Source organism: Oreochromis aureus, linkage group 4 (assembly GCF_013358895.1).
Source record: "Oreochromis aureus strain Israel breed Guangdong linkage group 4, ZZ_aureus, whole genome shotgun sequence".
Classification (NCBI taxonomy): domain Eukaryota; kingdom Metazoa; phylum Chordata; class Actinopteri; order Cichliformes; family Cichlidae; genus Oreochromis; species Oreochromis aureus.
In genome coordinates, this window is record NC_052945.1 from 32,927,242 (window position 1) to 32,939,828 (window position 12,587).

Genomic DNA, 12,587 nt, shown 5'->3' on the forward strand with positions numbered 1-12,587 from the left:
ATAAATCCTCCTGTCTTTCTACAACCACAGGAATCTCCCCCTGCTGGCCTTTATCCTGGCTTAAGGCATTTGTTGGTTTCACTTTTCTGACAAGAAAATACATCGATGTTTTCCACGGTTTGCACATACGTTTAAGTGGTTTGGAATACAAAACTTAATAGTTCTGATGTTAGGATATTTTAAATACATGAACAAATGTATTTTAACACAAATATACTTTTATTATGAAATGCTCATTTCTTATCCGCCGAACGACCTGCTTGAAAAATAGCACTTCCGGTGTGTGCGTGGGAGGCGGAACAAGCGGGCCCACAGAGGGAACAAAGGACGGTTTGGGTGAATTGCTGTATGTTGTTCCCAGCATGTGTATATATAAATATATGCATGTATTTATATTTTTAAAAGTGTCACTGTTGCATTTTGTAACTTCGGGGAAGAAGCGGGAAAACGTTTTCATGTGCCAGAGGAAACTTGGGCTGGTTGATTAATTCCATGTGTTGATTGGTAGCAGGAGCTGGTGACTTCTTCGTTAACCTAGCTTTAACAGCAAGGCTTATACAGACGTCGCTTAAGCGTTTTGCTCTTTAAAAGTGTCACATAGTTTTGAATGAAAGCATATTCGTGTTTGTTTACTTTTACTGTTTGGACCTAGAGCCAATAAATTCGATGGATAACTCGTATGAATATGGGACAAAGAGGCTTTGGTGTCGGCGAGTTTAGCTAGTAGGCCTTGTAAGCTAATGCTAACCCGTTTAACCCAGTCAGCCATTGTTGTTGTTATCCGCTCATTTACCGGTGCTTTTTTTCTTCTTCCTCGTTCTACGCCGAAACTACAAAGTTGACTGTAGTTGAGTTCCTCTCTCTTTATGTTTCCCTCTTCAGCTTAACCAGCATGAAAACAGCCTCCATCCCGTAGACCGCTTCTCAGCTGCGATGTCAAGTAAGTAAATAAGTCAGTCATTGATATATTTTATATGCCAACACCGGTCTCATTCTATGGTTCATATATATGCGATCAGTTCACTGGGGAAAAGATGCAGGAATACTATTTCATTAAGGGACTCCTCTGATAACATAAAGCACATTTTTGCGCTCTTTTTGCACACAGGATGCCGTCATGCAGATTTTTAAGCTTTAGGTTGCCGTGCTTCATAAAAGTAATGTCATGCTGTCTAGATGGGTGGGCTTTTCAATAAAAACACCATTGAAGAGTGTGTACAGTTGCACTATTTCTCATAGAATTAGATTTGTGTCAGATTTGCCTCTTTAGTCAGTTCCTCGTGTTGTGTATAGACTCAAAGTCAACTGATTCAAACTGGAGATAGCAATGGTAGCCTTTGTTCTGCTCTGCGGTCACATTGAGTTTGACATTGCAGTGAAATGAGGACTGTCGACTTGAGATGCAGAACACAGTGGTGGAGTTTGAAAACGTACAACTGACGGTTTAGACTCCAAAGAGCATCAGAGTAACACTCAGGACCACCACAGCCTGGTCGATGAAGTGAAATGGGACAGATCTAGTTTGTTGGCATTAATGTAATTGTGAAAATAAGGAATTGTCTACGGCTGAAAACTGAAAGTAATGTTAAATTGCAAAATGTACCTGGGTGTCAGCTGCAGTCAGTTGGATTACCTCATTTAGGAGTGCATTTCCTTTCAGACATTCATGATGCAGAGGAGTAAAAAATGGGGCTGAAGTACTTTCACAGTAGACAGGAAGAACCCTCACTGTTCACACTCAAGTGGTATTATTGTCAGGCAAAAAGTAAACAGCGGGGAAAACATGTCATTTGTACACAGCAGGTATGCAAGGGTTGACTAACAGATTTTTTTTTTTCTTTTCTTTTTTTTTTTTAAACTTTGAACAGAACGACCATCCTACGCTCCTCCCCCTCCCCCTGCCCCGACAACAGTAAGTGTCCCACTTTTAGCACCAGTCTTAGTGTTCGTGGTTTAGCGGCCAAGGGTCATGTTAGTTTTTTGCTTCCTTTCTTTGTTACTTTCCTTTAATTCTTTAATGTGTGAACGTGCCAAGGTTGCCACAAACCTTGTTCTTCAGTTCTCCATCATCGCTTTCACCCCTTTTTCCTGTCATGCCACATGTTTTTTTTTTTTTAGGTCTTGCACCAAAGGTATTTGAGATTACTGATGGGGATCAAGTTAGTTTGTTATTTGACTGAATAGCTTTGCAGAATCTACCTTGGCTAATGTTATGAGTAGACATGTATGCGAAGTAACAGAGTCAATATGCTTGTTTTGATGCTTTTCATTTCCTTACATTCAGCAGCAGTGCACAGCACTGTGTAGAGGTGAAATCTGCTGATACACACTCAGTTACATATGTTTTTGTTGTGCACTAATTCTTAATGCCATCCAGCTGCCCTTTTTTGCCTTGCATGATAAGATCATGGAACAAACAAACCAAAACGTCAGCATATATATATATATATATACATGTATTTTCATGTTTCCCCCCTCCTTTTCACTTATTTATGTTTATCCCTCTTCCTCCTCTTGTGTGTGAGCCATTTCTCATTCGTGTTTTGTCTCATTTGTCTTCCATCAGCAAATGCCTTCCACCCCAGGGTTTGTGGGCTACAACCCTTACAGCCATCTGGCCTACAACAACCTCCGACTGGGAGGGAGCTCCGGAGGCTCCAGCAGGGTAATGAATTAATGGAGCGATTTGAAAAACAAATTAAATGTAACAGAAAGTGTAAAGCACAAGTAAATGTTTTGGATTGAATAAAGGGCCCAGGTATGAGAAGAATGATAGGATTGTAAGAAAGGCTTAGACTGTATATTGAAGTGAGGAAACTGAATATATGACTTGAGGCTTTAAAGAGCTTCAGTTGGGTGCATTAATTTGTTTTGAAAAAACAAATTAATTCATTAAAAAAAAAAGTAAGATGTGATGTCAGTTGGAACTTAACGTTTGATAACAGCTCTGCTTTTGGGGAAAAAAAACCTAAACTGAATAAGATTTAGTTTCTTAGTGACCTGGTGGGAAAAGATAACACGTTTTCAACGCGACTGATTCGGCCTTAACAGTTTATGCACTGCAGTTAGCAGTAATCAAGTCAGAAAGCATATCTGCTCTTGTCGGTCTGAAACAACTGAAGAGAAAAGGCAGTTTTTGTTGATGAAACTAGAACACAAGCTTTCCTGTGGGTGTGCATGGTGGCATAGGCAAAACACTACTTTTATGGTGAATGTGTTCCTTTATTGTTTGAATTATCTTCAAAAGATGTTTTGCCCTAGCCAAATTAGCCAAACTTTGCTAATCCTTTCAGCAAAACCTAAAACCTAATCTGACATAACTGATTTCACAACAGTAGTTGCCAGCTTTTTGTTAAACAAGGTTTCAGGCTCTGAGTGCACTTGCATAAAACAAGATATATTACAGCAGAACAAAACACAGATAACACAGAGAAGCAATGCTACAGGAAACTGTTCACTTTGAAAATGTATTTATTTTCCCACTCATTGTGCACTCAGTCAGTGGTGCTGTTTTCTAACATGAACACACATTAGAGCTGGCAGCTTGATTTGTTCACACGTAATTCCAATCCCAAAATAAAGACAATGTTGGAATTTTGTTTTTTTTGTAACCAAATCAAAGTGAACAGCCAAAACAAAAAAAAGCATTTTCTGCATCACCAGTTAGGGGGTGATAGTAATGCAAATGAGCAGCCTGTGAAACATCTAAACATCATTTGCCTTACAGAGATGCTCCGAAACACTTAAAGCCATGCTTTGGCTTGTAGAACATCTTAACACATGAAAATTGTTTTTATCTGACTGTATGAAAGCATTAAGGAACATTTCAGTATTGTGTATTGTCATGTTTACATTCACATCTGTTGTTTTACCTTTTCCACAAACCATATCAGACTATAATCAGCAGATGTTTTAGGATAGTTTTTGTTTTTTCTGTTCACTCTCTAAACCTGGCCCTTGTTTGTTTCCCTTTGGCTTCATACCTTCCATCTCTCCATTCATACTTTTTCCTCCTTCTTCTTTGTGCCCCCTCTCTCCTTCTTTCCACAGAACTCCTCGGGCATCACCGTCCCAAAGCCTCCCAAACCACCAGACAAGCCACTGATGCCATACATGCGGTACAGCCGGAAGGTAAGCAGGAAGGTAAGACACCCATCCACGGTGTCTGCTTTTACTGCTTGTCCTCCCATCCCCCTGAAAAGCTGGCAGGGGTTTGAGGGTGGGAAACAGCCAAGCCATGACGCCTCACCACCACCTCAGCCACCTAGTGGAGGCTCTCCACTTTGTTTTCGTTGACTCACAGTAGCCTTCTGTGTTTGTCAACATGCAAAATTGCTACATCTCCATATGTTTCCTTGTACTGGGATAATCTGTCCCTGGCACTCTATTTTTCCCCCTTATAGGCTCATCTCTTGCCTGCTTTTCTCTAGTTTCACAGCTGTCATTTTAACACTGTATGCTCAAAAACAAAATGTGATCTAAAGGATCCTGCATTTAGAAAAAAATTGAACTCCATATATAAGTGAATATTTTCCATCATGCTTTCTTGCAGCACTTAAGCAGTTATGCTTTTCCTTACTAATAATTTCATCCAGTTAGATCTTACAACTGTTTCTTACCTCTGTACTTTGCCTCCCGTATTTCCTTCTTTGTATTGTAACAGTCAACGTCATTTGATCCTGCCTGATTGTGTGTGTTAATGTGAATATGAAAGGTATGGGACCAAGTAAAGGCTTCCAACCCAGACCTGAAGCTGTGGGAGATTGGAAAGATTATTGGGGGCATGTGGAGGGACCTGAGTGATGAAGAGAAGCAGGACTACCTTAATGAGTACGAGGCTGAGAAGGTAAGGAGGAGCAAGTGTCTACATTTCTTTTGTAAGTAACCCGTTGCTCTTGGATACCTTTTTTACATGTTGACAGTTCGACAGCAGTTGTAGGAGTGACAACTAAAGAATCCCTGCATTGAAAAATAAGAAATGATCAAAGTTGTTTTAAAGGGCTTGTTTTCTTTTCCTCTCAACCTTCCTCTTAGATTGAGTACAATGATTCTTTGAAGGCCTACCACAACTCACCTGCCTACTTGGCCTACATCAACGCCAAGAACCGGGCTGAGGCGGCAATGGAGGAGGAGAGCAGGCAGAGGCAGTCACGTATGGACAAAGGAGAGCCGTACATGAGCATTCAGCCTGCTGAAGATCCTGATGGTAGGTTAATTATGAAGATATCTATGATTTTTAATCATGGCTTCGCAATGCAAATGTAATACGCTTAAAATAAACACTGATCTGTCTGTCTGTTTTCCTCATGGATTCTGCCCATCTTGTCTTTTCGCTCCACCTAGATTATGATGATGGTTTCTCAGTGAAGCACACAGCAGCTGCTCGCTTCCAGAGGAACCACCGGCTCATTAGTGACATCCTCAGTGAGATTGTGGTGCCTGACGTCCGCTCTGTGGTCACCACAGCCCGCATGCAGGTCCTCAAGAGGCAGGTCCAGTCTCTTATGGTGCACCAGGTATGTTAGCAGGATGTTTTTGCTTCTATTTTGTTACTTTGTTTTTTAGAAAAATAAAAATGCAGTTTGTTAAACAACAATATTTGTGTATTTTATAGGATTTCTTTGAAATCCTATAAAAATCAAGTATTTACAATTGAATGAAGTTTTTCTATTAAGTAAAAAACACTGACTACAAAGTCAGCTGATATTTTCAATCAATAAAGATCACAATTTTATTTATTTATTTTTTTTCAAATTTTTGCTTGCCACCAAAAGTAGTTGCACTAGTTTTATAAACTGTTTCACATCTAAAAGGAAGGATCTATTCCTGCTGATTGATTACTGGTGATTTCAGAGGAAACTTGAAGCTGAACTTCTTCAGATCGAGGATCGCCATCAAGACAAGAAAAGACGTTTTCTAGAGACCACTGACTCATTCAATACTGAGCTGAAGCGGGTAAAGCAGCACTGTTTATTTACCTAGAGAGAGCTGAGTGTGTAGGAAGGAAGAGCTTTATTTCTAAATGACTAAAAATCCCTTTAGATAAAATTTGTCACCACAGACTGTTATGTGTAATAAGCATAGGCCTAGACACACGCAACATTAGTACTGGTGCAAAGACACACGCTTCGTATATACAAAAGAAGCATTAACACCAGTTTTCTAAGAAAATATATTACTAAAGGTGCTCTTGCTGTGTATGAGATTGCATCTTGTTTCTGCTACTTTCCCTTTGCCTTCAATCTTATGACAGTTGCAACTTTTGAAATTAATTTTGTTTAATTGAGAGTCCTGTGTGTTCCCAGCTGTGCAGTCAGAAGGTTGAAGTGGATATGGAGAAACTAGCAGCAGAGATGGCTGCTGCTGAAGAGGCGGCAAGGCGCCGGGCGGAGGAGCGGGAGCGGGAGGCCGCTGAGCAGGCGGAGAAAGCTGCTCAACAGCAACAGGAAGCTGCTGGAAACAAAACTGCAGAGAAGAGCAGCACTAATGCTAGCCCCACCTCAGGGACCAAGGAGGAGGACAAACCTACACCAATGGAGACAGGTACCAGTGGGGGGGGACAGAGACATGCACTGGGACGGTTGGTTGTAGCTCAGGAGGTAGAACAGGTCATTAACTAATGGGAACGTTGGTGAGTCTATCCTTGGGTGCTTCATTCTGCAAGCCAAATATCCTACGGAAAATACAATCCCCAAGATGCATCCATCGAAATGTTGAATATGTGGGAATATTAGAAAGTATTTAAATATAGAAGGAAAGTGCTTGTGTGAATTAGGGCTGTGTGATATGACCAAAATCTCATATCCCGATATAAGAATTCTATCGTCGCGATAACGATATAAATCACAAAAATGTAACATTTTCTGTAAATTCTGTGAATCTCGGGCCAGCTCGACTTGTGGGAAGTGTTTCCAGCTGCGCATCATGCAGCTGGAGTCGAGTGTTTTAACTGATGCATGAAACGATACATTTTTAGACATAAGTTGTAACGGCCGCCGTTTTCTTTGTGAGTATTTATTACACAGCGTGCTGCGGGGAAAAGCCTGTTCTAACGTTTTAGTCTAAGGTTTATTTTTTTGCACCTGGCGGCTCTTTTTTACTTCTCATCCGTAAATAATCTGCTCTTTCACGTGATTCAGTTTATTTTGAAAAGTCTCAACAGGATCTTGAGCTTTATTGTGAAAGGTTTATGTGGAACATAAACAAGCGGACACGTGATGCTGTTACCATCGTTGTTGCTAACCACAACGCATAAAAACAAGCGCTTGTCCGTCCATAGTGTGGTTATATAAAATATAAGAGAAAGAGAGAACTTTAAGAAATTAATATAGCCACTACAGTGACCATCAAAATAATGAAAAAATATTGCTGTAAACAGTTTATTTTGCGACACCACGAAACAAACAATAGCGTAAAATGAAACGATAGACGTTTTTATATCGTCATCCGATATATATCGTTATATCGAACAGCCCTAGTGTGAATGAGGCATGTTGGATAAAACGCTTTAAATCTTAAAACTTGTTTAGATTTAAGTACAATTGTGATCAACCTGATAACAGCCACTGGGTTGACGGAGAAGTCATTCAAACGGTTTCACTGTATATAGATATTTTTGGCCAGTGGAGTTAATTTGTTCTTTACCCGTTTTATTAATTTTGCTTACCAGTACCAAGGAACATGTAATTCAGATTTACTGGGACGTTACCCAGTAAATACACCATAAAACAGTTATGACTCCCCACCTTTGATGTGTACTATAAAGTTTATGCCTTCATTATTTGTATTGATTTAACCCTGTGACCAACAGAATAAATGAAAGGGCTTCTTTTTTTTTTAAATTGTAAATATTGCTGATGGCTAATTACTAATAGTTAAATGCTAGCTAATGTGCTGCATGATAGGTTAACATTCATGAAAATTGTTTAGTACTTAGATGTTTTTGAAACAATACTTCTACTGACCTCCCAAAGTGCTTTAGTGCTTGTACAGTGCTTTGAGGTGACTGTTGTTGGGATTTGGTGCTGTATAAATAAAACTGGATTGGACTGAAACTGCTGTAAACGTCAGCTACAGCTACTATTACTTTAGTTTTAGTTGAGATGTTCCTGACAAATTAATTTGTTTAACGACAGACAAAAATCAGATGTGTTTATACCAAATCTGCATCCATTCCTTTCTTTAGATGAGGCCGCACCTGCAGAGCCGCTTTCAGACCCTCAGGTGGCTCCACCACCACCATCTGATACTTCATCTTCTTCCTCTGATAAAGCAACACCTCCCCCTGAGCTCCCCAGGGAGAGCAGTACTCCCAACAGCAGTGCCCCCAGTGATGATGGGGGCAGCAGCAACAGCATGCCTCCTCCACCCTCAGACATCCCACCTGGAGCAGCAGCATCAGGAGCATTCCCAGACCCACCTGCAGGCCAAGAAGCCAACCTCGGTACAGCTAATCCTAATGAGGCCGCAGCACCGGCTCCTCCCTCAGAAGAAGCAGCCCCTCCACCACCACCACCACTACTGACCCCCAGTCAGAGCAGCCAGCAGTACGATATGTAGTAGTGCTGGATGTACAGTGATGGGCGTAGAAGTTCTCCTGGTGCTGCAGCTCTCCCTCTCTGGATGGAGCAGCAGTGTTGTAGTGATGCAGAAGAAGTAGCTCTGTAACAGCTGAGAAATGCAGATTGGTTGAGAGGTGTAATAGTAAAGTCAATACAAAAAAAATTGTGCGAGAGTGACGTAGGTTTTCATCATCCAGCTTCATGTAGCTGCACCAAACGCAGGGAAAGTAGGATTTCCTTTAAAGCTCTGTATGCTTCCTGTAACTTTACTCAGCATGCCTGGTCTGATATCTGACTTAAATGAAATGTCACCAAAGACACCTGGCCCTCTTTGAGTTTGTGCTCCAGGCATTTCCTCTTTTGTAATCATGTCACTTGATGTTATTTTTTTAAACTTAAAAGTAAGCAGATACACACTTAGAATAGGATAACATAGGGCTGTGAAATAACTGCAGCACAAACCACCACTGAGTCTGAAAGACCATTTACTTTTATCATCAGGGTTTGTATCCACAGCTCTGAGGCCAGAAGTGAATCCACATGTTAGTGAGACTGTTTTCTTTTTTTCTTTTTTCTTTTTTTTTTTAGACTAGAAAAAGGTTTAAAAAAAAAAAAAAATACCTGAATCACAACTGACTACAGAGTGAAACAGCTTCAGATGACTGAGAAAAAGCAGCCACGTGTCCCTTATCCTCATAGTTCAAATAAACACCTCAGATAAAGCTCACTGTATAGGCAGGATGTGGTTGAAACTCACGTCTGCATGCATTAAGCACATTAACAACCAGTCACAACATTGAAACCACCTCCCTGCTGTTGTCCACCTCATTACTGCAGTGTGAGTTCAGCTATCATGTTGTGCCTCTGCAGCAGCTGAGCTTGTTGGTATGCAGCAGTGTTTAGGTGAATCGCAACAACCACGTGAAGGCTAGTAGCCAAGTTTTTTCCAGCACAACTGTGACGATCATGAGAGGTTTCAATGTTGTGGCTGTTAGGCTCCATGTTTGTGTGTTTATTTTTTGGACCACTGCTAACAAATTCAGTTTTATTTTGTAATTCATTTTGGGAAACCTGACATATGTTAAAGGGCCAGCTCTGACAAAAGGACCTCAATATTTTCAGCTCTCACTTATTGAAAAACCTCGATTTTCTAGTTTGATACATTTCATTTGCAGAACTACTACTGTTACTTTTTTTTTTCTTTTGAGATTTAGTGAACCTTATTAAACGAGTGTAATCTAGGTCAACCTTGGTAATTTGTACTCTTGAATCAGATGCCATTTTAACAAACACCCTTGTAAAGTCAGCATCAATTGATTTTTTTTTTCCATATTCTGCATGTTTGGCTATGTACTAACCTTACCCATGTATGAATCTGAGTACAGGTCTTGTATAGCTGGAGATGAGGAAATTAAAGTTCAATACAAAACGCATGAAGATCCCAGCAAATAAATAATGATGGGCTCATCTCCAGGGTGTTTTTAAAAAATCAGATTAATATGTCTTGCTTTGAGTGTAAAACATTAACATGGATGTTTGTTCCCCTGTATTGATGAAGTCTGAGTAGAAAGAACTGACACTTGTACTCAGGCAATTTAATTTTCGCTCATTTAACATGTAAAAGCTTCTCTGTGAGGCGAGGCTTTTGTCGTTTAGACCACAGATACCTGCTGGCACTACATGCATCTAACTTCACCAGAGAAATGCACAGGTAACCTCACTTATGCATTCAAAGGACTGTTTTCTTACTTGGACTGTTTTTGGTAGTATGCCTCTGTCTTTATTATTTTTTTGCATTTTTCTTTTCTACTGTCTGAACTTGTCGACCCAAATAAAGATGATTTGTCTTTCTGCTACACCTGCTGTTTTTTTTTTTTGTTGTTGTTTGTTTGTTTTCTCCCAAAAGGAAGACTGGATAAGGGGGTTAGTGACAGTTTCACTCTCGGAGAAAGATGTTAAGAGTGAGCCAGTGGTTTTTTGCTAGGATGAGGAGTGCTCAGCAACTGATATAATCTGGTACTGAAAGCATCTTTGTAGATCTTTTTTAATCGTGCCTGTTGGACTTGGAGGATGTGTCGCTGAGCTGAATATTTGATGTTCTTAAATGTTTTTGAAAACAAGGTGCCATGGTAGTCAAACTCTGAACTGGACAGAAAATGCAGGCTGAGCTGGTTAGTTTGCAGTGTTATTGTGTGAACCATACAGAGTTGAACTGTGTTAAAGTAGTGTAGGGTAGACTCTGATATCCTTGTTCGCTGCTAGTTTAGGTCCTAGGTAGCAGCAGACAGATGGGACAGCAGAATTTATTTCTGAATTTTGGATTGACGCCCATGCAGCTCTGTTGCTTTCACCACTGAAACCAAACGCAGTCCTGGCTGTCTGCCACTGTTGTGCCAGAAAGTTTGAAATCACTTTTTGCCCCAACACCAGCAAAACTGCCCCACTACACCAACCATGACCTCTACTGTGGAGTGTGGCGGGGGGCATCTGTGCTTCACTCTGAGATTAGAAAATTGGTCCTCATTTACTAAAACCTGCGTGGAAACATCTGTATCCTTGCCCTGTGCTATGGCTGAATCGAGGTTCAGAGGAGCTCAGCCTTCAGTCATAATGTCATGCATACAGTGTCTTATAATTAATATTAATGGAATATAATACTTTCAAATGTGACCATCACCACGTATCCCAAATCCTAGAGTGGAGAATACATTTGCAGTCTGTGACATCAATGTAGCGACAATTATCCTGTTTACGCCATGTGTAGAGCTATGACTCCTGTTAAATCCTAATATTTACATTAATGAATATGTTTTTTATTACATACACTGATATTTTAATTGAAATGCATGTCAACTTACTGTGTAAAAGCTATAGTTTTTCCCGCAAACTTCACCGTCACACGCTCTGTCCTCTCTCTCCATCCTCCTCACTCCGTCATTCCACTGATAATACTGCAAAATAAAACAATAATGCAACATGATGATAATTATAATAAAAGCAGGTTGAGGATCCGTTTTTTGATATCAATATAACACTGCGTATGTGAAATCATTATCATTAAATGTGGGCCAAACAGAAGCTGCAGTTTAAGAACTTTTTCCTGACTGTGACCACTCACCTCTTTCTTTTTGCTCTCTGCCTCTCTGTCCTCCTCTCTTAGACTTTGTGCCGTCACCTAAAAGTTAAATGTTACAGTGGAACAGAATCTACAAACCAATAAAAGGCACAAACTGATCCGAGTCGATTTATAACAATATTCAAACAGGCTGCTGCTGCTGGACATAGACAGCTAACATCCTTTTGACTTGTTCACATGTGAATCTGGAGCCCAGAACAGGAACAGAAATCTTTAACAAACTCAAATAATAAAGCAGCTCATTTTGGTGATATGCCAGCACGCTTGTGGCCCAGAAAGCAAAAATGAGCTATCTTTAAAGACACATCTCCTGGATGCACTGGTACGCATCTTCAGTGATGTATCCTGGGTATAATGTTTAGCTAACATTGATTTTAGTGAACAAATAAAAATAAGCAGACTTTATAAGTCACAACAACGTCCCCAGACAAGTTTGAACTGTTTTTCAGTTAAAGTGTGTTCTGCATCACTGATTTGTGTCATTAAATGACCTCAGGATCTTCTTTCTGCCGCAGCAAAGAAACTGTCATTTAGGCGACTAATGACAAACCAGCCTCTGTGTGAGAGACTGTAACATCATGAGCAACAACACGGACATTTTTCACTCTCTCCTGTCTGCATTAGACGAGTTGGCAAATAAGATTGATGGTGATTGCGCACACCGCCCAAATGCTCTAAATGCGCCTGTGCTCTGCGTGAAAAAATAAAGTTTGCATGAAAAATTACCATCGGAGTTCTGAAACATGCCAGCATTCTTTGTCCTCACCACCCTGCATAAGGCAGTCTCCTTGTGCATGACGTATAACTTGCATACTATCTGCATGCTGCCCCGCCCTCATTTCGCTATATAAATAATTATATAATATCTCCAAGTGAAGCACAGAAATTGG

At 40.3% G+C, this 12,587-nt stretch overlaps 1 protein-coding gene across 2 annotated transcripts; it reads left to right on the plus strand.

The window, feature by feature from the left end:
- The first annotated feature begins 271 nt into the window (after positions 1-271).
- On the plus strand, positions 272-10,417 carry LOC116312181 (SWI/SNF-related matrix-associated actin-dependent regulator of chromatin subfamily E member 1-like). Of its 2 annotated transcripts, none has more exons than XM_039611254.1 (11): positions 272-346; positions 883-940; positions 1,869-1,912; positions 2,567-2,665; positions 4,051-4,143; positions 4,715-4,846; positions 5,035-5,206; positions 5,344-5,516; positions 5,854-5,955; positions 6,306-6,543; positions 8,186-10,417. In XM_039611254.1, exons 2-11 carry the CDS (start codon positions 934-936, stop codon positions 8,557-8,559), a joined length of 1,434 nt encoding a protein of 477 aa, XP_039467188.1. In that variant the 5' UTR covers positions 272-346; positions 883-933; the 3' UTR covers positions 8,560-10,417. The 2 variants fall into 2 exon arrangements, with proteins under 2 accessions (XP_039467188.1, XP_039467189.1); XM_039611255.1 differs by having other exon boundaries at positions 4,051-4,131.
- The last annotated feature ends 2,170 nt before the right edge of the window (positions 10,418-12,587 follow it).